This window comes from Bos javanicus, chromosome X (assembly GCF_032452875.1).
Source record: "Bos javanicus breed banteng chromosome X, ARS-OSU_banteng_1.0, whole genome shotgun sequence".
NCBI classification, from domain to species: Eukaryota; Metazoa; Chordata; class Mammalia; order Artiodactyla; family Bovidae; genus Bos; species Bos javanicus.
The window spans coordinates 84,331,086-84,356,259 of NC_083897.1; the positions used below are offsets into that span (position 1 = coordinate 84,331,086).

Consider the following 25,174-nt stretch of genomic DNA (forward strand, 5'->3'; position numbering starts at 1 on the left):
CTCTCTCTTACTTTATATCCCTGCCCAAGGACAACTTCAAGGTTGATATCTCCTCCTTTTTCAACTAAACCCAAGCTTCTTTCCAAAATGATGATGCTGTTCTCTGTTATCCGCTGCTAATCACATAAGCATTTTTTTTTCTATTTACTATAGAATGTGTTCTTTTCTAGTCATGTTATTGAGGGTTTGGTACAATCCAAATGAAAGTATGGAAAGAATAATTTGCAGAGATGTTTCAGGACTGTTTCCTTATTGTAGAGGAGGGCTGGAGAGATTGGAGACAGTAGGGAGATCCTTTCTTGTTTGAACTGAATCCATTGTGTAAATATCCACTTTTTCTACCTTGAGGGAGATGAAAGTTCTAGCTATATTAATAAAACTGACCTGGTTTTCTTTCTCTAGGAATCAAGACAGAGGGATTGTACCGTACCGTGGGCAGCAATATTCAGGTTCAGAAGCTGCTGAATGCCTTTTTTGGTAACAATTTTAATTTCATAATTGTTTTGGAGAGTTGTTTGTATATTAGAAAGAAATATGGCTATAAGAGAAAGGAGACATTGATAAAGGTTGTAGAATATATTTTTAAATATAAAATGTACACTTACTTGCCTATGCTGAGTCAGAGACACCTTTCCTTGAAACAATGATTAGCTTCTCTCCTTCTCAAATCTGGATTCTACCCCAACCTCTCCATTGGAACTACTCTGGCCAGGCATAGAAGGTATATTCTTGTGAAATTCATGAACTCTTTTCAGTTTCTACCTTACTTGGTATCCTTATTGACCACTCTCTCCTTTTGAATCTTTCTCTCTACATGACATTTATGATTCAACAGTCTCTTAATTCTTCTAACATCATGTATTATTCCTTTCAAGTGACTTTTGTCAGGTCCTTTTTCTTCTTATTTTTTAAATCTTGTCTGGGTATTTTCCAGCCTTCTATCTTTGCCCCCCATTCACTACTTCAACATGTTTTCCTAATGATTAGATTTTTATCTTAGCTATGGATCATATTTTTCTTTTTTTTTACATAAGTCTGGTAAGTTTTGTTACATGCTGTACATCGTGACTTGAGTGTTGCAGTTTTGGTGATTTATTTTTTAGTGTGTTGAATTTTATTTTGCAGTCAGTTATTTGTGTATCAGATTGCTTCATTTGAGGATTATTTTTAATCTTATTAGGACAGATATAAAGTATTTTTTCCTGGCTAGTTTAGCCTTACATTTAAGGTCTAATTTCTTTTGTCTCTTCATTTTTAGTGTTTGGAACTTAAACAGTTGCCAGCTCTGTGTGAGTTCTGGGTATTCTTCAGAATAAAGCTTCTTGGTATTTCTTTGTCTGGCCTCATGGATTTTCATCTTAGGCACTCATGGTTTTGTATTCAGTGACAGACTCAAGTGGACTCACAGCTAAGGGTTTTTCAGTTCTTTTTCTACATAGATCCCTCTTCTCTGGTACTCTGACCTGCAAAGTTTACTCTGAACTTCTAGTTAACTCAGCCTTTCTGACCTCTGATCTTTGTCTCTTCAACTGAGCAAAACGTCCATGCTCAGCTTGAGCTCTCACTCCCAATGCTACCATCCAGAAAATGTTTTCAGGTAGCAAACTGGTAATGATAAGGCTTATCTTGCTTTTCCCCCTGTTTTAGGGTTCTATACTCTGTATTGTTCAAGTACTACAAACAGCTATTTCTTATATTTTGTCCCAAATTCTAATTGTTATCACAGGAGAGAAAGTCTGGTTCTGGTTACTTCAACTCTCTTTGCTTTTTACTAGCACCTCTGTGCTGTCAACACACCAAAATCACTAATCCAGACATCATATCATGAGTTCTAAACTAATGGATCCAGTTTCCCACTGGACCTGTGCTTTTCAAACATATTTAGGTCATGGTGCACATTGGGCTTCCCTGGTGGCTCAGTGGTAAAGAATCTACCTGCCAAAGCAGGAGATGAGAGTTCGATCCCTGGATCAGAAAGATCTCCTAGAGAAGGAAATAACAACCCACTTCAATATTCTTGTGTAGGAAATCCTGTGGCTAGAGGAACCTGGCAGGCTACAGTCCACAGGGTTGCAAAAGAGTCAGACATGACTTAGTAACTAAACAACAACAGCAACATACTAGAATGATCATATCTGTGCAACACACTCTGGTAAATGGATAAAACTGATCATGGCTGAGGCAGTAATCCCCAAAGGCTGAGGAAATCAGTACTGGAATTTTTGCACAAGATCTCTGTACATAGATATTCCATAAGTACATCTGATTTACATGCCCAAAATTAAACTCATTTTTTATGTCTTCATGAAAACCTGCTCTTCTTCCTGATTTTGAATGGTGATGAGCTGTTTGGTAATCTCAGTTCTCATAAAGTTTCATAGAACAAGTTGAGTGTGGAAAGTTGAAGTTTGGATAAAGCATATATTTTTGGTCTTTTCTGTGGTGCATAACTTAACTTCCACAACCTTACAGACTTGACATCTCAACCTGTTAGCACTTGAGGGTGCTATAGCATCCAGTAATAACAGTAATGTAGATTTTGCATTGCAAATTACATCACTGATGCCTCAATATATGTCTTTGTTTATCACTTTACACTGTTGACTTTTAAAAATGTAAGTTCTGTTTTCCTGGCCAATTGACATTGCATTTTATAAGCTAAAGGACATTTCATATATAAAACAATTGACAGCATGGCCGAAGATACTTAGTCTCTGAAAAATTATTTAGTCTCATAAATTATTTAGAATTATATTTCCAGTATCACTACATTCTTCTACCTGATATATAATAAGCTAAAACAAAATGTCATACTACTCATCCTACTGATTCTGTTATAGGGTTCAATAGGACTGAAATGGTTCATTCAAATCACACATGACGGTACAATTCAGTTGGTATAGTGCATCTGTGCACATCAACCTTCAAATAGGAATATCTAAAAAATAGACAAAGAAGTTCTGAATATAAATATTTATAAATATAATGTGAAATAGTGTTAATTTACTTATGTATGCATATAACTGGTAAACCTTTATCCCTGGCCCATTATCTAAGTAATTCTAGATCTGGTGATGATCCTAATTCATTTATTTATTAATTTTAGCAAATATTTGAGTACCTACAAAGGGCCAAGCATTACACTCAGGGCTATAGATTAAACACTGAACATATTGCTTGTATTTCCTGTCTTTGTGTGACTTATATTCTATGGAGAAGACTCAGCTAGCATATAATCTATACTTATGTAAGGAGACCTCCCTTCAAAGCTTCTCTCGTATTATGTCTTCTGGAGATTTTCACCAGGATACTCAATTTCGCTGCTTCTTTTGACCTACCCTGATCTTTTCCCACACCACTATGAATTGGCTGCTTTGGCTTCATGTAGGCTCACCATAATTTATCCAGGAAGAAAAGCATTCATTTTCTTTTACCAGTATATCTTGTCCTTAATTCTTTCCTTAAGTCTCATGCTCTTTTCCAGCTATTTTTAACCCCTAAATCTGTATACTGTAGACTACCTTCTATGACATCTCCTATAATACTTAACTGTAGGCTTTCTTCTGTTGTTTACTAGAGCCTTTCATACTTCCTGTACCTAAAAAATATGTCTTTTTGGCAAATAAAATATAACAATCAAAAGGGATATATCCACAATTAATAATTATTTTTCAATCAGTTTGTTGGTTTACTAGTCACATTTCTCCCCTACCCTAGATTGTTGCATGATCAGTTCAGTTCAGTTCAGTCGCTCAGTCATGTCCAACTCTTTGCGACCCCATGAATCATAGCACGCCAGGCCTCCCTGTCCATCATCCAACACCTGGAGTTCACTCAGACTCATGTCCATCAAGTCAGTGATGCCATCTAGCCATCTCATCCTCTGTCGTCCCCTTCTCCTCCTGCCCCCAATCCCTCCCAGCATCAGAGTCTTTTCCAATGAGTCAACTCTTCGCATGAGGTGGCCAAAGTACTGGAGTTTCAGCTCCAGCATCATTCCTTCCAAAGAAATCCCAGGGCTGATCTCCTTCAGAATGGACTGGTTAGATCTCCTTGCAGTCCAAGGGACTCTCAAGAGTCTTCTCCAACACCACAGTTCAAAAGCATCAATTCTTCAGTGCTCAGCCTTCTTCACAGTCCAATTTTCACTTTCATACATGACCACAGGAAAAACCATAGCCTTGACTAGACGAACCTTTTTTGGCAAAGTAATGTCTCTGCTTTTGAATATGCTATCTAGGTTGGTCATAACTTTCCTTCCAAGGAGTAAGCGTCTTTTAATTTCATGGCTGCAGTCAACATCTGCAGTGATTTTGGAGCCCCCAAAAATAAAGTCTGGCACTGTTTCCACTGTTTCCCCATCTATTTCCCATTAAGTGATGGGGCCAGATGCCATGATCTTCGTTTTCTGAATGTTGAGCTTTAAGCCAACTTTTTCACTCTCCACTTTCACTTTCATCAAGAGGCTTTTTAGTTCCTCTTCACTTTGCATATTCAAAAGCAGAGACATCTTTTCATGTGCATTTTGCGCACCTGTATGTCTTCTTTTAGATCTTCTGCCCATTTTTTTCACATTTTTAATCTATCTTTTGTTTAAATTAAAATAAATTTTATTGGAGTGTAGTTGATTTACAATGTTATGTTAATTTCAATTGTACAGAGTGAAGTAAGTCATATAGTAATACAAATATCATGAAATCATTTATATGTGGAATCTAAAAGAAGGATACAAATGAACTTATCTACAAAACAGAAATAGAATTACAGATTTAGAAAACAAGCTTATGGTTCTCAGAGGATAATTTGGGGTGTATAATTTAGAAGATTGAGACTGACATATACATACTACTATATGTAAAGTAGATAACTGATAAGGATCAACTGTATACCTTGGGGAACTCTGCTCATTACTTTGTAGTGACCTATATGGGAGAAGAATCTAAAAACAAGTGGATGTATGTATATCTGCCTATTTTTTGGTTGGGTTGTCTGTTCGGTTTTTTATGTTGAGCTGCATGAGGTGTTTGTATATTTTGAACATTAATTCCATGTTGGTTGTTCTGGTAGTAAATAAATTTTCCCATTCTGAGGACTGTTTGTTCATTTTGCTTTTTAATTTTGGGGGAGATATCATTGATTTACAGTGTTGTGTTAGTCTCAGGTTCTTGCTTTTCCTTTGTTGCTTTTAATATTTGTTCCTTGCTTTTAATTTATGTCAGTTTGATTAATATGTGTCTTGGCATGTTCCTCCTTGTCTTTATCCTGTATGGGACTCTCTGTCCTTTTTGGACTTGGTTGACTGTTTCTTTTCTCATGTTAGTGAAGTTTTTGGCTATAATCTCTTCAAATATTTTCCAGGCTCTTTGTCTTTCTCTTCTTCTGGGACCTCTATAATGTGAATACCGATGTGCTTAATGTTGTCCCAGAAGTTTCTGACACTGTACTCGTTTCTTTTCATTCATTTTTCTTTATTTTGTTCTGTGGCAGTGATTTTTATCAATCACTGTTTTTCTGCTCACTTCTTTGTTCTACAACCTCAGTTATTCTGCTATTGATTCCTTCTTCTGTATTTTTCATTTCAGTTATTGTGTTGTTTATCTGTTTGTTTGTTCTTTAATTCTTCTCTTTGTCAAACATTTCTTGTATCTGTGTCTGTGCATCCGTTCTTTTTCCAAAATTTTGAATCATCTTTACTATCATCTCTTTGAATTTTTTTTAAGGTATATTGCCTAGCTTCTCTTTGTTTGGTTGTTCTTGTGGATTTTTATCTTGTTCCTTCATCTGCTACTTGTTTCTTTGTTGTCTTATTTTGTCTAACTTTCTGCATTTGTGGTTTCCTTTCTACAAGCTGCAGGATATTTTTTCTTGCTTCTGGTGTTTGTCTCCTGGTGGATGAGATATGTCCAGGAGCGTGTGCTGGATTCCTGGCTAGAGAGACTCATGCCTTCCCTTTGGTGAGTGTAGCTGGATTTTATCCTTCTCATGGGCAGGGCTGTGTCAAGGAGTGTGTTTTGAAATGGATGTGCTGCCCAGTATGACTTTACGCAACCTGTCTCTTTATGGGTGGGGTTGTGGGTTGTTTTCCTATCTTGCTGATTATTTGTCCTAAGGCATTCCAGCACTATAGCATGTAAGCCATTGTATGGAGCTGGGTCTTGTTTCCAAAATGGGGACTTCCTGAACAGCTCATGTCAATAAATATTTCCTGGTTCCCCTGCTACCAATGTCCTTGTTCCCAAAGTGAGCTGTAGCTGATCCCTGTCTTCTCCAGAGACCCTCCAAACATCCTATGTAGATTTAGCCTAGGTTCCTATAGAGGTACTTCTTTGTGCTGGGCCCCAGTGCTCTTGAGATCTTGTGTGCACCCACCAAGAGTTGAGTCTCTATATTCCCCAGCCCTGTGGAGTTCCTGCACTCAAACTCTGCTTGCCTTTGTCAACATAAAAAAACATAAAAGTTAAGAGTTTTTCATTCAGTGGAAATTTTTAGGACTTTAAGCCTGGGAGACAGCATCTCAAGTGACTCTGAGAGAATTACTCCAAGGAGGCAGGGGAAGGAGTCAGGTTATATACAAGTTTACAAAAAAGGGCAAGTAGTCTGAATATCAAAAGTATTTTTGTTAATTAAAGAAAACCAGACATCCCAAGCTAAGGAATTTAGCACTTTTCTATGCATGGGAAAATGCAAGAATCTGGGCTCACTGAAATAATTTCTTTCATATGTATCTCAGCTATCTGGGGCCAATATCCTCGGTTTTTCACATCCTGAGTTCCTTGGTGCTCACCATAGGGTGTGGCTGTAGCCTGATGGCTGCCAGATCACAGGTATTGGTCTTCTTTCTCTGTGCCCTCAGGGCTCAGAAATTCACATTTGGAGGGCCTGAGTCACTGATGAGTGTGACATCCTTGCTTACTGATATGGGAGGAAATATTCCATTTCTCATCTTCAAGACCAGATGCCATGGGAGTTCCTCCTAATGCCAGACCCTCAGACTGCCTTAGAGGGCTATTTTTATGTGGAAACATCCTTGTGTAGCCTGCATGCTTTAATATTTTTTAGTGAGAGTGCTATTTTTAGTATGGATGTCTACCACTTCCTTCCTCAGTGTATGCTGGCCATTATCCCCTTGATAGGTGTAGCTGATATTGTAGTGACCGGAGCCTGCCCTGGATATTGAGCTGGGCATGCCCTTTGCTCTCTGGTTGTCATTGCACTATTAGGGATGGAGTCTACTCCCTAATTGTTGGAGCATAGGCCCTGGGATCTGTTTCTGTGTTGTGTTTCTGATCTGTAGTGCAAGGTACACAGGATTGGAACATTCCCACTGGGAGAGTAGCCACTGAGTATTCTTCCTCTGGTTCTGCTCACCTGTGAGTGTACTCTGTTCTGTCATCTTTCACAAGTTGTGCAAATTGCACTGTTTTTGTAACTGTTCTCAGCCCCATCTTAACTGTCAGTACGCTGTCAATTTGTACTGGTGCCTCTCAGGTGGTGTTTTCACTAGGCCACCAGCATAGATCCACTGATGTCACGTCCCTGTACTGCAGTAATCATGGACCAGTACATGCTGTGGGCACTGTGGGGACAGCTCAGACTCTGGCCTGTTCCACCCCTATATGTATGTACCCACAAAGCCTACAGCTGTTAAAGCTAGACCTGTCTCAGATGCAGAGGCACTCATGGTTTGTTCAGATGTTCCACAGACACTGATTTTCCAAAGCCAAGAGCAGGTGTGTATGTCTGTGTTTTTCACGGGTGTGGGGAGAGATTTTGGAGAAGGAAATGGCAACCTACTCCAGTATTCTTGCCTGGAGAATCCCAGGGATGGAGCCTGGTGGGTTGCCGTCTATGGGGTCACACAGAGTTAGACATGACTGAAGCTACTTAGCAGCAGCAGCAGCAGCAGCAGAGGAGAAATTTTAGCTCTTCTTCCTTAGTTTCACAGCCCCTGGGACTCTGCTATTGTTTCAGCCCTACCTTTGCATGTGAGCCACCCACCAACATCTGGTCCTAAGGCTGCCCTAGAATGCAGGAGCCTACTCTGGTGGGACTGCGGTAGCGGTGGTGCTTGACCAGGGCACATGAGCCTACCTTGAAGGGGAGTCTAGTTATATGTTATGTAGTAAAAATAAAATACAATATCCTCTAGCCTAAAAAGTAAATTTTATTATTTAATGACCACATGAGTTCTTTTTTTCAAGGGAAATGACTGGTAAATACAATCAATTATGTGATTAACTCCTTTGTATTCTAGTAATAGTTTATGATACAGTTCCCATTTGATTAAGGAACATAATTATCAGGTTCACAGTATAAAACACATTTCTAAAATCATTTTTCCTGTGAAAAAATGAAAAGTTACTATTTCCCATATAAGGACAGTTGAATTTACACTTTGGAAGGCATAATTTTAAATTATTTAGCTATATTTTAAAGATTCTTGGCAATTAAAGAGGAATAATTTTGGGAAATAATTCTTCCATTCTCCTCAGCTTATATTCTAAAATCATTTCTTTTTCTATTTTAGCAGTCCTGATAATACTTTTTATACTGTCAACTTAAAAAAATTCACAACCTAAAAGTTGAGAATTATGCTCTATACTTTTATATGTATGGGAAGATACAAGAGTCTGGGCTCACTGAAACCATTCCTTTCAGCTATCCAGGCCAGTATCCTGTGTTTTTCACATCTTGAGCTCCCTTGGGGCTCACCTTAGGGAATGACTGCAGTCTGATAGCTGCTAATTCACATGTATTTTTCTATTTCTGAGTACCCTTAGGGCTCACCAGGTCACATTGGAGGGCTGCAATCACTGAAGACTGTGACATCCTTCTTTACTGATATGGCAAGAAATACTCCATTTCTCAATACCATCCAGAGGCTTTGACTGGTCTTTCAGTTCAGTTCAGTTCAGTTCAGTCACTCAGTTGTGTCTGACTCTTTGCGACCCCATTAATTGCAGCACGCCAGGCCTCCCTGTCCATCACCAACACCCAGAGTTCACTCAGACTCACATCCATCAAGTCAGTGATGCCATCCAGCCATCTCATCCTCTGTCGTCCCCTTCTCCTCCTGCCCCCAGTCCCTCCCAGCATCAGAGTCTTTTCCAATGAGTCAACTCTTTGCATGAGGTGGTCAAAGTACTGGAGTTTCAGCTTAGCATCAGTCCTTCCAAAGAACACCCAGGGCTGATCTCCATAGAATGGACTGCTTGGATCTCCTGGCAGTCCAAGGGACTCTCAAGAGTCTTATCCAACACCACACTTCAAAAGCATCAATTCTTCAGTGCTCACCTTTCTTCAAAGTCCAACTCTCACATCCATACATGACCACTGGAAAAACCATAGCCTTGACTAGACAGACCTTTGTTGGCAAAGTAATGCCTTTGCTTTTGAATATGCTATCTAGGTTGGCCATAACTTTCCTTCCAAGGAGTAAGCATATTTTAATTTCATTGCTGCAATCACCATCTGCAGTGATTTTGGAGCCCCCAAAAGATAAAGTCTGACACTGTTTCCACTGCTTCCCCATCTATTTCCTATGAAGTGATGGGACCAGATGCCGTGATCTTAGTTTTCTAAATGTTGAGCTTTAAGCCAACTTTTTCACTCTCCTCTTTCCCTTTCATCAAGAGGCTTTTAGTTCCTCTTCACTTTCTGCCCTAAGGGTGGTGTCATCTGCATATCTGAGGTTATTGATATTTCTCCTGGCAATCTTGATTCCAGTTTGTGCTTCTTCCAGCCCAGCGTTTCTCATGATGTACTCTGCATATAAGTTCAATAAGCAGGGTGACAATATACAGCCTTGACGTACTCCTTTTCCTATTTGGAACCAGTCTTTTGTTCTATGTCCAGTTCTAACTGTTGCTTGTTGATCTTCATATAAATTTCTCAAGAGGCAGGTGAGGTGGTCTGGTATTCCTATTTCTTTCAGAATTTTCCACAGTTTATTGGGATCCACACAGTCAAAGGCTTTGGCATAGTCAATTAATAGAAATAGATGTTTTTCTGGAACTCTGTTGCTTTTTCGATGATCTAGCGGATGTTGGCAATTTGATCTCTGGTTCCTCTGCCTTTTCTAAAACCAGCTTGAACATCTGGAAGTTCACACATATTAAATGCACAATCATATTCTTGAAGAAAATTTTATTTTGTTATTTTATCATTAATAATTTTTATGAAATTTGGATTATATAAAGAACTTTAGAATCATACAAAGTATAATAAATAATATTGTGAGCATGCAAGAACTCAGAATAAAAAAAGAGAACATTACTATAGAGTGAAAGCTCCCCACATATCCTTCACAGATCACTTTATTTTCTTATGTATTAGTAGATATCTGGAGAAGGCAATGGCACCCCACTCCAGTAGTCTTGCCTGGAAAATCCCATGGACGGAGGAGCCTGGTGGGCTGCAGTCCATGGGGTCGCAAAGAGTCGGACACGACTGAGCGACTTCACTTTCACTTTTCACTTTCATGCATTGGAGAAGAAAATGGCAACCCACTCAAGTGCTCTTGCCTGGAGAATCCCAGGGACAGGGGAGCCTGGTGAGCTGCCATCTCTGGGGTCACACAGAGTTGGACATGACTGAAGCGACTTAGCAGCAGCAGCAGTAGATATCTAGCATCTGAAATTTCATACTTACTATTTTCTTACTTTGAAAATATTTTTATTGATATACAGTTGACTTACAGTGTTGTACAGGTGAATAGAGAGTAAGGGATTTTACCCTACAGTGAACCATCAGTTCAGTTCAGTTCAGTCACTCAGTCATGTCCAACTCTTTGTGAACCCATGAATCACAGCACACCAGGCCTCCCTGTCCATCACCAACTCCTGGAGTTCACTCAGACTCACATCCATCGAGTCAGTGATGCCATCCAGCCGTCTCATCCTCTGTCGTCCCCTTCTCCTCCTGCCCCCAATCCCTCCTAGCATCAGAGTCTTTTCCAATGAGTCAACTCTTCGCATGAGGTGGCCAAAGTACTGGAGTTTCAGCTCCAGCATCATTCCTTCCAAAGAAATCCCAGGGCTGATCTCCTTCAGAATGGACTGATTGGATCTCCTGGCAGTCCAAGGGACTCTTCAAGAGTCTTCTCCAACTGCTCTATTAGTTTTCTAGTGGAGTCTTTGGTGTTTCTATGTAGAGGATCATGTCATCTGCAAACAGTGAGAGTTTTACTTTAATGTTTGTTGTGGTTTTATCATATATGGCTTTTATTATGTTGAGGTATGTTCCTTCCATTCCTGCTTTCTGGAGGGTTTTTATTATAAATGCATGCTGAATTTTGTCAAATGCTTTCTCTGCATCTATTGAGATAATCCTATGGTTTTTATCTTTCAATTTGTTAATGTCGTATATCACATTGATTGATTTATGAATATTGAAGCATTCTTACGTCCCTGGGATAAAGCCCATTTGGTCATGATATATGATCTTTTTAATATCTTGTTGGATTCTGTTTGCTAGAATTTTGTTAAGAATTTTTCCATCTATGTTCATTAGTGATATTGGCCTGTAGTTTTCTTTTTTTGTGGTGTCTTGGTTTGGTTTTGGTATTAGGGTGATAGTGGCCTCATAGAAGGTGTTTGGCAGTTTACTTTCCTCTGCAATTTTCTGGAAGAGTTTTAGTAAGATAGGTGTTAGCTCTTGTCTACATTTTTAGTAGAATTCAGCTGTGAAACCATCTGGTCCTGGGCTTTTTTTTGTTGGAAGATTTCAGATTACCGTTTCGGTTTCTGTGCATGTGATGGGTCCATTAAGACTTTCTATTTCTTCCTGTTTCAGTTTTGGAAAGTTATACTTTTCTAAGAATTTGTCCATTTCTTCCAAGTTGTCCATTTTATTCGTATATAGTTGCTGATAGTAGTCTCTTATGATCCTTTGTATTTCTGTGTTGTCTGCTGTGATTTCTTCATTTTTGTTCTAATTTTGTTGATTCGATTCTTCTCTCTTTTTATCTTGATGTGTCTGGTTAATGGTTTGTCTAATTTATTTATCTTCTCAAAGAATCAGCTTTTAGATTTGTTGATTTTGGCTATGGTCTCCTTTATTTCTTTTGCATTCATTTCTGCCCTAATTTTTTATGATTCCTTTCCTTCTACTAAACCTGGGGTGCTTCATTTCTTCCTTTTCTAGTTGCTTTAGGTGCAGAGTTAGGTTATTTGTTTGATTTCTCTCCTGTTTCTTGAGGTAGGCTTGTATTTTTATGAACCATCCCCTTTATACTGCTTTTACTGAATCCCATAGGTTTTGGGTTGTTTTATTTTCATTTGTTTCTGTGCATATTTTGATTTCTCCTGTGATTTCTTCTTTGTTTGTTATTTAAAAATGTGTTGTTTAGCCTCCATATGTTTATATTTTTAATATTGTTTTCCTTGTAGTTGACATCTAATCTTACTGCATTGTGATCCAAAAAGATGGTTGAGATGATTTCAATATTCTTGAATTTGCCAAGGCTAGATTTATGGCCCTGGATGTGATCTATCCTGGAGAAGGTTCCTTGAGCACTTGAGAAAAAGGTGAAATTCATTTTTTAGGGTGAAATGTACTATAGTTATCAGTTAGGTCTAACTGATCCATTGTATCATTTAAAGTTTGTGTTTCCTTGCTAAATTTTCTGTTTAGTTCATCTGTCCATAGGTGTGAGTGGTGTATTAAAGTCTCCCACTATTATTGTGTTCCTGTTTATTTCCCCTTTCTTACTTGTTATCATTTGCCTTACATATTGCATTGCTTATACGTTGGATGCATATATATTTATTATTGTTATATCTTCTTCTTGGATTGATCCTTTGATCATTATGTAGTGTCCTTCTTTGTCTGTTTTCATGACCTTTATTTGAAAGTCTATTTTATTTGATATGAGTATTGCTACTCCTGCTTTCTTTTGGTCTCCATTTTTGTGAAATATCTTTTTCAGCCCTTCACTTTCAGTCTCTATTTGTCCCTAATGTTGAGGTGGGTCTCTTGTAGACAGCATATATAGGGGTCTTGTTTTTGTATCCATTCAGCCAGTCTTTGTCTTTTGGTTGGGGCATTCAACCCATTCACATTTAAGGTAATTATTGATAAGTATGATCCCATTACCATTTACTTTTGGTTCTGGTTTGGAGTTTATATACCTGTTCTGTGTTTCCTGTCTAGAGAAGATCCTTTAGTATTTGTTGAAGAGCTTGTTTGGTGGTGCCGAGTTCTCTCAGCTTTTTGCTTGTCTGTAAAGCTTTTGATTTCTCCTTCATATTTAAATGAGATCCTTGTTGGGTTCAGTAATCTGGGTTGTAGAATTTTCTTTTTCATCACTTTAAGTATGTTCTGCCATTCCCTTCTGGCTTGAAGAGTTTCTATTGAAAGATCAGCTGTTATCCTTATGGGGATCCCCTTGTGAGTTATTTCTTGTTTTTCCTTTACTGCTTTTAATATTTGTTCTTTGATCTTTGTTAATTTGATTAATATGTGTCTTGGGGTGTTTCACCTTGGGTTTATACTGTTTGGAACTCTCCAGGTTTCTTGGCCTTGGGTGGCTATTTCCTTCCCCAATTTAGGGAAGTTTTCAACTATTATCTCCTCAAGTATTTTCTCATGGCCTTTCTTTTTGTCTTCTCCTTCTGGAACTCCAATGATTTGAATATTGGATCATTTAACATTGTCCCAGAGGTCTCCGCGGTTGTCCTAATTGCTGTTAATTCTTTTTTCTTTTTTCCTCTCTGCTTCATTTATTTCCACCATTCTATCTTCCACCTCACTTATCTTATATTTTGCCTCAGTTTTTCTCCTTTTCATTCCCTCCAGAGTGCTTTTGACATCGTTTGTTGCATTATTAATTCTGGATTGATTCTTTTTTATTTCTTCTAGGTCCTTGTTAAACTTTTCTTGCATCTTCTGAATCCTTGTCTCCAGACTATTTGTATGTAACTTCATTTTGTTTTTGAGATTTTGGATCATTTTTACTATCATTATTCTGAATTACTTTTCAGGTAGACTCCTTATCCCTTTGTCTTTTGTTTGGGTGGGTGGGCTTTTATCATGTTTCTTTACCTGCTGAATACTTCTCTGCCTTTTAATCTTGTTTAGATTGCTGTGTTTGGGGTGGCCTTTCTGTATTCTGGTAGTTTGTGGTTCCTCTTTATTGTGGAGGTTCCTCCCTGTGGGTGAGGTTGGACAAGTGGCTTGTCAAGGTTTCCTGGTTAGGGAAGCTTGTGTCAGTGTTCTAGTGGGTGGAGCTGGATTTCTTCTCTCTGGAGTGCAATGAAGTGTCTTGTAGTGAGTTTTGAGGTGTCTTTGGGTTTGGTGTGACTTTTGGCTGCCTGTACTTTTGTTCTTAGTGTTATGTTCCTGCATTGTTGGAGAATTAGCTTGGTATGTCTTGCTCTGAACCTTTTTGGCTCTTGGGTGGAGCTTGGTTTCAGTCTGGGTATGAAGGCTGTTGGATGAGCTCTTGTCGATTAATGTTCCTTGGAGTCAGGAGTTTTCTGGTGTTTTCAAGTTTTGGATTTAATCCTCCTGCCTCTTGCTCTCAGTCTTATTCTTACAGTAGCCTGAAGACTTTCCATCCATACAGCACTGATGATAAAACATCTGGGTTAATGGTGAAGAGATTCTCCACAGTGAGGGACACCCAGAAAGGTTCACGGAGTTACACGGAGAAGAGAAGAGAGAATAGGGATATAGATGTGACCAGGAAGATAAGAGGGGAAATCAAAAGGGGAGAGAGCAATCTAGCCAGTAATCAATTCCCTATTTGCTCTCCACAGTCTGGAACACTCAGAGAGGTTCATGGATTTCCATAGAGAAGAGAAGAAGGAGGAAGGAGATAGGGGTGACCTGGAGGAGAGGAGGGGGAATCAAAAGGAGAGAGACCAATTTCTCCTGAGATTAGTTCCCTAAGTGTTCTCCACAGCCTGGAACACCCAGAGAGATTCACAGAGTTAAGTAGAGAGGAAAAGGGGGAAGGAGGAGATAGATGTGACCTGGGGGGTGGGGAGGAAATTCAAAAGGGGAGAAAGCAATCAAGCCAGTAATCACCCTGTTAAGTAAAAATGGGTACCTAAGATTGGATTCTTAAAGGTACAGAGTTGATAACAAATACCAAAATGCAAAGATTAAAAATCTAGAGTAGAATTTAGACTCTCAAAAATACAACATTAAAAAAACAAAACAAAATCACAAAAGTTATAAAAAAGTATATGAAATTTGCTTTAAAAATAGGGTGTTATTTTTTCCAAGGTAATAATAGGTTTTAAAAATGAAAAATAAAGGAGTAATAAATAACTTAAAATTAAAAAATTAAAAAAAATTATAATAGTAAAATATATCTAGGAATTTTTCTGGAACTGTTGAGGGCAGTGTGGGATCACTTCAGTTTCAGATAGTTCCTTTTTTCAGCTTATACTTTTCAACGTCTATGAGTCCCTTCCAATGTAGCCAATGCTAACTACAGGGTTTTAATCTGTTGCACCTGTCACTTCCAAAGCGGTTCCCTCCTCTTTGTTTGTTTTGGCTTCCTCTGTTAGCAAGTCTCTTCAGTATCTAACTTCCACCCTGACACAAGGGGGCGAAGGTGGTCATTTATTTAAGCTCATTTGTTCAATTGTCCTGCCGGGAGCGAGGAACCCTGCAAACAAATATCACTGGCGTGTGTGGGAAGTGCTCGCAGTCTCTGGGACACACTGGGTTTGCCCCCGCACGGCCCATGTGCTTTTGTGGTCAACACTGCTCAGGCTCCAGGTTTCTCTGCAGGGGAACTCTCTAAGGCGGGCCATGGTTTGCGTACACTTCCCAGGTCTAAGCCACTCAGGTTCAGGTTCTCAGGTACTCCACAAAGGCACAGACTCAGGCGGGCCTGTGTTTTCTGCCCTTCCCAGGTCCAAGCAGCTCAGGTGACCAGGTGTTTGGTGAGTGCACACTCTGCAGGTGGGATGGTGCATCTTATCACCTCCTCTGTCCCAGCCATTCAGTTTCCTGGGTGCACAGCAGAAGCGGCATCTCAGGTGTGACCTCTGTCTCTTCTGGGGAGCTGATCTCTGGCTGTGACCCTCCTGGTGGATGTAAACCATTCAGGATCCCAGGAAGACTTGGTTAGCAACTGGAAGCCTGCTTGGAGTTTGATAGAGGATGCCGTCTCTGGGGCCGAGTTTGCCCCTTGCCTTCCGGCTCTGGCTGTCACCCGCCTGCCTCCCTGCCTCTGGAGGGGGATGGGCTGGTCCACTGCTGGCTAGCTCTCCTCTGATATTCGCTCAGTCCCTTGTTCTGTGAGCGGGCCTGGCAGTGCCTTAGGTTAGAGCTTTTCACAGGAAAGTTCTGTCTCTTTCCTTTTTTTTATCCTCTCTCTGGCTATCCCATGGTTTGGGTTGCTATCTCATGTTAGTTCCCTCAGACTGTCCTCAAGGCATTCAGGCCCAGTCCTTACCCTAAGAAATGCAGCCTGCGCCTCCCAGTTCAGCCCCTGCTTGCTGGTGGCGGACATAAGCTTCAGGGGTACTTCTCCACTGGAATTTGCAGTTATGCACGCAGTCTGTGGGTTTCATTTATTTTTTTCCTCCCGGTCATGTTGCCCTCTGAGATTCTAAAACTCCCCACAGACCTGATGGTGAGAGTGTTTCCTAGTGTTTGGAAACTTCTCCTCTTTTACCACTCCCTCCCCGGGACCGGTCTCCATCCCTAACTCTTTTGTCTCTCTTTATATCTTTTATATTTTGTCCTACCTCCTTTTGAAGACAATGGGCTGCCTTTCTGGGTGCCTGGTGTCTTCTGCCAGCGTTCAGAAGTTGTTTTGTGGTATTTACTCAGAGTTCAAATGATCTTTTGATGAATTTATAGGGGAGAAAGTGGTCTCCCCATCCTATTCCTCCACCGTCTCACACGGCTTTTTATAATTGCCTGAAAGTGATAGTTGCTCAGTCGTGTCCAACTCTTTGCTGCCCCATGAAGTATATAGTCCATGGAATTCTCCAAACCAGAATACTGGAGAGGGTAGCCATTCCCTCTCCAGGGGATCTTCCCACCCTCAGATCGAAGCCAGGTCTCCTACACTGCAGGTGGATTCTTTACCAGCTGAGCCACTTGTTAATCCCTTTATAATGGCCTAATTACCTTTACTGGTACTTTTGTGTGTGCCTGTGTCTGTGTGAGTACTCAAATTATTGTTTTGCACTTTTGTTAGTCTCAAGAGCTTTCTTTACCATTTCTTGAAAATTGAATCTGCTGGTAAAAGAATTCTTTCATTTTTTTAAAGACCCTGAAATGTCATTATTCCATATTTTCTCTCAGAAAACAGTTTTACGCAAGATAAAATTTGTGATTGATTTTTTTAAATTTCCTTTTTAACTTAGGCTACACCATCTCATTGCTTTCTGTCCTCCATTGTTCCTAAGGTGATATGGGCTGTGTTGATCTTTTTAGGATCCCTTGTTACATGACAAGCCACTTTTCCCTTGCTGTTTTCACAATATTTTTTCCTTTTTCTTGTGGCACTTTTGCTATAATATGTCTAGGTACAAGTGTTAGTTACTCAGTTGTCTATGTCTCTTTGCAACCCAATGGATTTAACCTGAAAGGCTCCTTTGTCCATGACATTCTCCAGGCAAGAATACTGGAGTGGATAACCATTCCCTTCTCCAGGGGATCTTCCTGACCCAGTGATCGAACTCTGGTCTCCTGCACTACAGGCTAATTCTTTACCATCTGAGCCACCAGGGAAGCCTGGGTCTAGGTGTATATGTTTTTCAAATTATCCTACTTCAATCTCACTAGGCTTCTTGGATATGTAGATTAATAATTTTAATCAAATATTGGATATTTTCAACAATTATTTTAAAATATATTTTATATACTACTCTCTTGTTTTTCTGGTAATGCCATTTCATATATATTGGTGTGCTTAATAGTGTCTTACATAGAAGACAATGGCACCCCACTCCAGTACTCTTGCCTGGAAAATCCCATGGACGGATGAGCCCGCTGGGCTACAGTCCATGGGGTCGCGAAGAGTCAGACATGACTGAGCGGCTTCACTTTCACGCATTGAAGAAGGAAATGGCAACCCACTCCAGCGTTCTTGCCTGGAGAATCCCAGGGATGGCGGAGCCTGGTGGGTTGCCGTCTATGGGATCACACAGAGTTGGACACGACTGATGCGACTTAGTAGCAGCAGCAGCAGCAACGGTGTCTTACATTTCTTTGAATCTGTTTATTTGTCTTTATATTTTATCTTCATTATATTTTCGCTCTTCTTCAGATTGCATAATTTCTACCTATCTTCAGTTTCCTAATTTTTCCTTCTGCCAATTGAAGGCTACTATTGAGCCCCTTTTCCTTGATGGCTCAGTGGTAAAGAATCCACCTGCCAATGCAGGAGATGCAGATTTGATCCCTGGGTTGGGAAGATCCCTTGAAGAAGGAAATGGCAACCCACTCCAGTATTCTCACCTGGGAAATTTCATGGACAGAGGAGCCTGGTGGGCTACAGTCCATGGGATTGTAAGAGTCAGACATGAACTAGCGACTAAACAAGATCAACAAGAGAGTTTTTTTATTTCATTTTTGGTACCATTCACCTACAAAATTTGAAATTAATTATCTTTAAAATAACTTGTTTTGCTTTATTGACATTCACTATTTGCAGAGGCATTGTTCTCATACCTTCCTTTACTTTTTTAAAGCAGGTTTTTCTTTAGTTCTTTGAAAATATTAAAAATAATTTTCTGCAAGTTTAATACCCAGGCCTTGTCAAAGGCTATTTTCCATGTGATTCAGCCGTACTTTTCTTTTTCTTTGCATATCTTACAGTTTTTTGATCTGTAACTGGACATTTTAGATTATATTCATATATATATATATATAGATAGATAGATAGATAGATAGATATATGCTATGCTATGCTATGCTAAGTCACTTCAGTCGTGTCCAACTCTGTGTGACCCCACACACACATATATTATAGCAACTCTGATTTCTGATGTACCATCCCCTCTGTAAACTGAGAGCTTAGTCACTTTATTTTGCTGTTTATTGGTTTGTTTAGTGACTTGTCTGGACTCTTTAAGCAAAGATCATTTTCCCTGTAGTGTACAGCCTCTGATGTTGCTCCTCAAATAGCACTGCCTTGGGCATGTGCTTATTCACTCTGACATGGCAATAGTTTTACCAAGGCTGTCTTTAACAATCTCTTTGATCTCTGCATTAAATCATTTGCCTTTTTTTGATATCAAACTGAGCTGTTAGCCCTGAATAATTATCAGCTAATTGCTACATTGACTTTAAAAATACCCAGGGACATAAGTTGTTCCACAGTGATTCAATTAAATTTGGGTCCCTTCCCAGATAGCTCAGTTGGTAAGAAATCCACCTGCAATGCAGGAGACCCCAGTTCAATTCCTGGGTTGGGAAGATGCCCTGGAGAAGGGAAAGACTATCCATGCTAGTATTCTGGCCTGGAGAATTCCATGGACTGTATATTTCATGGGGTTGCAAAGAGTCAGACACGACTGAGCAACGTTCACTTCATTTCCAGAAGGGAGTCTTTGAGGCCACTGTTTCAGGCTTGGTCTATCTTTTCTTGGGCTATTCTTAGCTATCTATTTCCTTGTTTCTTTGTGTTAAACTGGCTGTCTTGTGGTTTAGAGAGCTCATGAAGGTACCATGCATGCATGTTAAGTCACTTCAGTAGTGTCCGACTCTTAGTGACCCTATTGACTGTAGCCTGCCAGGCTCTTCTGTCCATGGGATTCTCCAGGCAAGAATACTAGAGTGAGTTGCCATGCCCTCCTCCTAGGGATCTTCTGACCTAGGGTTCGAAACTGTGTCTCTTAATTCTCCTGCATTGGCAGGCAGGTTCTTTATCACTAGGGCCTCCTAGGAAGTCCCATGAAGATACCACCTTCCTCTTAATTGGTTACCGTCAAAAGTTCTGTTATAATAGAAATCATTCCAAGCATCTTTTCTGACCACAATGCGGTAAGATTAGATCTCAATTACAGGAGAAAAACTATTAAAAATTTCAACATATGGAGGCTGAACAACACGCTGCTGAATAACCAACAAATCACAGAAGAAATCAAAAAAGAAATCAAAATTTGCATAGAAACGAATGAAAATGAAAACACAACAACCCAAAACCTGTGGGACACTTTAAAAGCAGTCCTAAGGGGAAAGTTCATAGCAATACAGGCATACCTCAAGAAACAAGAAAAAAGTCAAATAAATAACCTAACTCTACACCTAAAGCAACTAGAAAAGGAAGAAATGAAGAACCCCAGGGTTAGTAGAAGGAAAGAAATCTTAAAAATTAGGGCAGAAATAAATGCAAAAGAAACAAAACAGACCATAGCAAAAATCAACAAAGCCAAAAGCTGGTTCTTTGAAAGGATAAATACAATTGACAAACCAGTAGCCAGACTCATCAAGAAACAAAGGGAGAAAAATCAAATCAATAAAATTAGAAATGAAAATGGAGAGATCACAACAGACAACACAGAAATACAAAGACTACTATCAACAATTATACGTCAATAAAACGGACAACGTGGAAGAAATGGACAAATTCTTAGAAAAGTACAACTTTCCAAAACTCGACCAGGAAGAAATAGAAAATCTTAACAGACCCATCACAAGCACGGAAATTGAAACTGTAATCAAAAATCTTCCAGCAAACAAAAGCCCAGGTCCAGACGGCTTCACAGCTGAATTCTACCAAAAATTTAGAGAAGAGCTAACACCTATCCTGCTCAAACTCTTCCAGAAAACTGCAGAGGAAGGTAAACTTCCAAACTCATTCTATGAGGCCACCATCACCCTAATACTAAAACCTGACAAATATCCCACAAAAAAAGAAAACTACAGGCCAATATTACTGATGAACATAGATGCAAAAATCCTTAACAAAATTCTAGCAATCAGAATCCAACAACACATTATAAAGATCATACACCATGACCAAGTGGGCTTTATCCCAGGGATGCAAGGATTCTTCAATATCCGCAAATCAATCAATGTAATACACCACATTAACAAATTGAAAAATAAAAACCATATGATTATCTCAATAGATGCAGAGAAAGCCTTTGACAAAATTCAACATCCATTTATGATAAAAACTCTCCAGAAAGCAGGAATAGAAGGAACATACCTCAACATAATAAAAGCTATATATGACAAACCCACAGCAAACATTATCCTCAATGGTGAAAAATTGAAAGCATTTCCTCTAAAGTCAGGAACAAGACAAGGGTGCCCACTTTCACCATTACTATTCAACATAGTTTTGGAAGTTTTGGCCACAGCAATCAGAGCAGAAAAAGAAATAAAAGGAATCCAAATTGGAAAAGAAGAAGTAAAACTCTCACTATTTGCAGATGACATGATCCTCTACATAGAAAACCCTAAAGACTCCACCAGAAAATTACTAGAACTAATCAATGACTATAGTAAAGTTGCAGGATATAAAATCAACACACAGAAATCCCTTGCATTCCTATACACTAATAATGAGAAAACAGAAAGAGAAATTAAGGAAACAATTCCACTCACCATTGCAACGGAAAGAATAAAATACTTAGGAATATATCTACCTAAAGAAACTAAAGACCTATACATAGAAAACTCTAAAACACTGGTGAAAGAAATCAAAGAGGACACTAATAGATGGAGAAATATACCTTGTTCATGGATTGGAAGAATCAATATGGTGAAAATGAGTATACTACCCAAAGCAATTTATAGATTCAATGCAATCTCTATCAAGCTACCAATGGTATTCTTCACAGAGCTAGAACAAATAATTTCACAATTTGTATGGAAATACAAAAAACCTCGAATAGCCAAAGCTATCGTGAGAAAGAAGAATGGAACTGGGGGAATCAACCTACCTGACTTCAGGCTCTACTACAAAGCCACAGTCATCAAGACAGTATGGTACTGGCACAAAGACAGAAATATAGATCAATGGAACAAAATAGAAAGCCCAGAGATAAGTCCACGCACATATGGACACCTTATCTTTGACAAAGGAGGCAAGAATATACAATGGATTAAAGACAATCTCTTTAACAAGTGGTGCTGGGAAATCTGGTCAACCACTTGTAAAAGAATGAAACTAGAACACTTTCTAACACCATACACAAAAATAAACTCAAAATGGATTAAAGATCTAAACGGAAGACCAGAAACTATAAAACTAGTGGAGAACATAGGCAAAACACTCTCTGACATACATCACAGCAGGATTCCCTATGACCCACCTCCCAGAATATTGGAAATAAAAGCAAAAATAAACAAATGGGACCTAATTAAACTGAAAAGCTTCTGCACATCAAAGGAAACTATTAGCAAGGTGAAAAGGCAGCCTTCAGAATGTGAGAAAATGATAGCAAATGAAGCAACTGACAAACAACTAATCTCAAAAATATACAAGCAACTCCTACAGCTCAACTCCAGAAAATAAATGACCCAATCAAAAAATGGGCCAAAGAACTAAATAGACATTTCTGCAAAGAAGACATACAGATGGCTAACAAACACATGAAAAGATGCTCAACATCACTCATTATCAGAGAAATGCAAATCAAGACCACTATGAGGTACCATTTCACACCAGTCAGAATGGCTGCGATCCAAAAGTCTACAAGCAATAAATGCTGGAGAGGGTGTGGAGAAAAGGGAACCCTCTTACACTGCTGGTGGGAATGCAAACTAGTACAGCCACTATGGAGAACAGTGTGGAGATTCCTTAAAAAACTGGAAATAGAACTGCCTTATGATCCAGCAATCCCACTGCTGGGCATACACACTGAGGAAACCAGAAGGGAAAGAGACACGTATACCCCAATGTTCATCGCAACACTGTTTATAATAGCCAGGACATGGAAACAACCTAGATGCCCATCAGCTGATGAATGGATTAGAAAGCTGTGGTACATATACACAATGGAGTATTACTCAGCCATTAAAAAGAATACATTTGAATCAGTTCTAATGAGGTGGATGAAACTGGAGCCTATTATACAGAGTGAAGTAAGCCAGAAAGAAAAACACCAATACAGTATACTAATGCATATATATGGAATTTAGAAATATGCTATCAATAATCCTGTGTACGAGACAGCAAAAGAGACACTGATGTACAGAACAGTCTTATGGACTCTGTTGCAGAGGGAGAGGGTGGGAAGATTTGGGAGAATGGCATTGAAACATGTATAATATCATGTATGAAACGAGTTGCCAGTCCAGGTTCGATGCACGATACTGGATGCTTGGGGCTAGTGCACTGGGATGACCCAGAGGGATGGTATGGGGAGGGAGGAGGGAGGAGGGTTCAGGATGGGGAACACATGTATACCTGTGGCGGATTCATTTTGATATTTGGCAAAACTAATACAATTTGTAAAGTTTAAAAATAAAATAAAATTAAAAAAAAGTTCCGTTATATTTGAGAGTACCCTTAGGCTTGAACTTCCTAATATGCTCTTTTAAATAAAGTCAGTCTCTTTGGGGACAGATTTGAAACTGTTTTTATTGCCTGCTCCTCCCCCTGGGTAGAACCTTTGCACAAATGAATTGGGAGGTGGGAATGGGGACAGTGACATGCTTCTCTCAGAACTGCACTCATGCTCTATGATTCTGCTTCAGAAGTGGAATCTCTTGGTCTTCTCGGTTTCTCTTTCCCTGCATGGAACCATTTCCCTGTGAGTGAGCAGGCACAGAGGTAATTTAGACCCATTATTCTAGTCCTGCTATTTCTATAATCAAAATTATGCCATATGAGTGGAGATTATGTTGACGGAGAGAGCTCCAGATCTCTTCAACATGCTTTCCTGGATAGAACTTCTGCAACCTCGTGCTAAGAGTAATAATAGAAATGTTAAAGACTTTCTCAGGGAGAGAGAGACCTGTGTTTTGAATGCATCTGGCAGGAGCAGGGCTTTTGTCTTGCTGAACTGGCAGGAGAAGATTGAAAGTGGCACATTTTGGGGCTCAAATACCATAGACTCTCACTGTTCTCACAGATATTTAGATTAGATATTGCTAAATGTATTTATCCATATATGACATTGGGGAAGTTTCTAGAGATTATGGGCTTCCCTTGTGACGCAGCTGGTAAAGAATCTGCCTGCAATGTGGGAGACCTGGGTCCGATCCCTGGGTTGGAAAGATCCTCTGGAGAAGGGAAAGGCTACCCACTCCAGTATTCTGGCCTAGAGAATTCCATGGACTATATAGTCCATGGGTTGCAAAGATTCGGACACGACTGAGCGACTTTAACTTCACTAGAGATTATAAATGGATATATTTTTGTTTAAATTATTTTCTCTAAGCACAAAAATGGTTGTTTCACTGGGAAGAGGATCCATGGAGCACCTCTTGCTGACATTTCACGTCTCCTAACTTGGAGAATCATTTGACATATGAAAAATGTACTTTATTGATAACAACATAACCAAGTTTTCTGAGCACCATTAAAGGTTTCTGCCCCCAAATCTGTATTTCCTACACTATTTTTTCTCAATCTTTTATACGTCACTGTCCGCTAGCCAAAATAGCTGCCATGCTATATTTAGAAGCATGCGCAGCCTATAGTTGCTTCAGGCCTTTGCTCTAGCTATTTTGCCTTTCTGCAGTGCTTTTATTTCATATATTTATAAGGCTTACTCTGCATTTTCTTCAGTTCTCTACACAAACCTCATTGAGATTTCCCCAGACCATTCTATCTAAAATAGCATCTCATCTCCTCTTTCTTGTTCCCTCACACTTTTTCCATTTTATGACCACTTAATGTAATATATTTTGTTTATTTGTTTATCTTCTCTTTCCCATCATTAGCACTTAAACTCCACAGTGGTAGAAATTTTGCCTGTTTTGTGCATTAAAGTATCTCTAGTACCTAGAGTGGTCTTCCCTGGTGGATCAGTGGTTAAAAAAATTCGCCTGCCAATACAGGGGGTGCAGGTTTGATCCCTGGGTCTTAGAAATCCCTTGGAGAAGGAAATGGCAACCCACTCCAGTATTCTTGTCTGGGAAATCCCATAGACATAGAAGCCTTGTGGGCTACAGTACATGGGGCACAAAACAGACACAGCTTAGCGACTAAACACAACAACAGTACCTAGAGCAGTGTCTTTTACATAGTCGACTTTTCATTATTATTATTTGAAGGAATGACTGAATCATACTATGA

The 25,174-nt window shown here is 39.4% G+C and overlaps 1 protein-coding gene across 5 annotated transcripts in view; it reads left to right on the plus strand.

Annotated features, from left to right (window-relative positions):
- The window catches only part of OPHN1 (oligophrenin 1), a 635,000-nt gene that overhangs the window by 376,089 nt on the left and 233,737 nt on the right, over positions 1–25,174 (plus strand). For all 5 annotated transcript variants that reach the window (XM_061409853.1, XM_061409851.1, XM_061409855.1 and 2 more), the window contains one exon: positions 403–477. In XM_061409853.1, the coding sequence (XP_061265837.1) occupies positions 403–477 (75 nt within the window). The remainder of the gene's footprint in view (positions 1–402; positions 478–25,174) is intronic.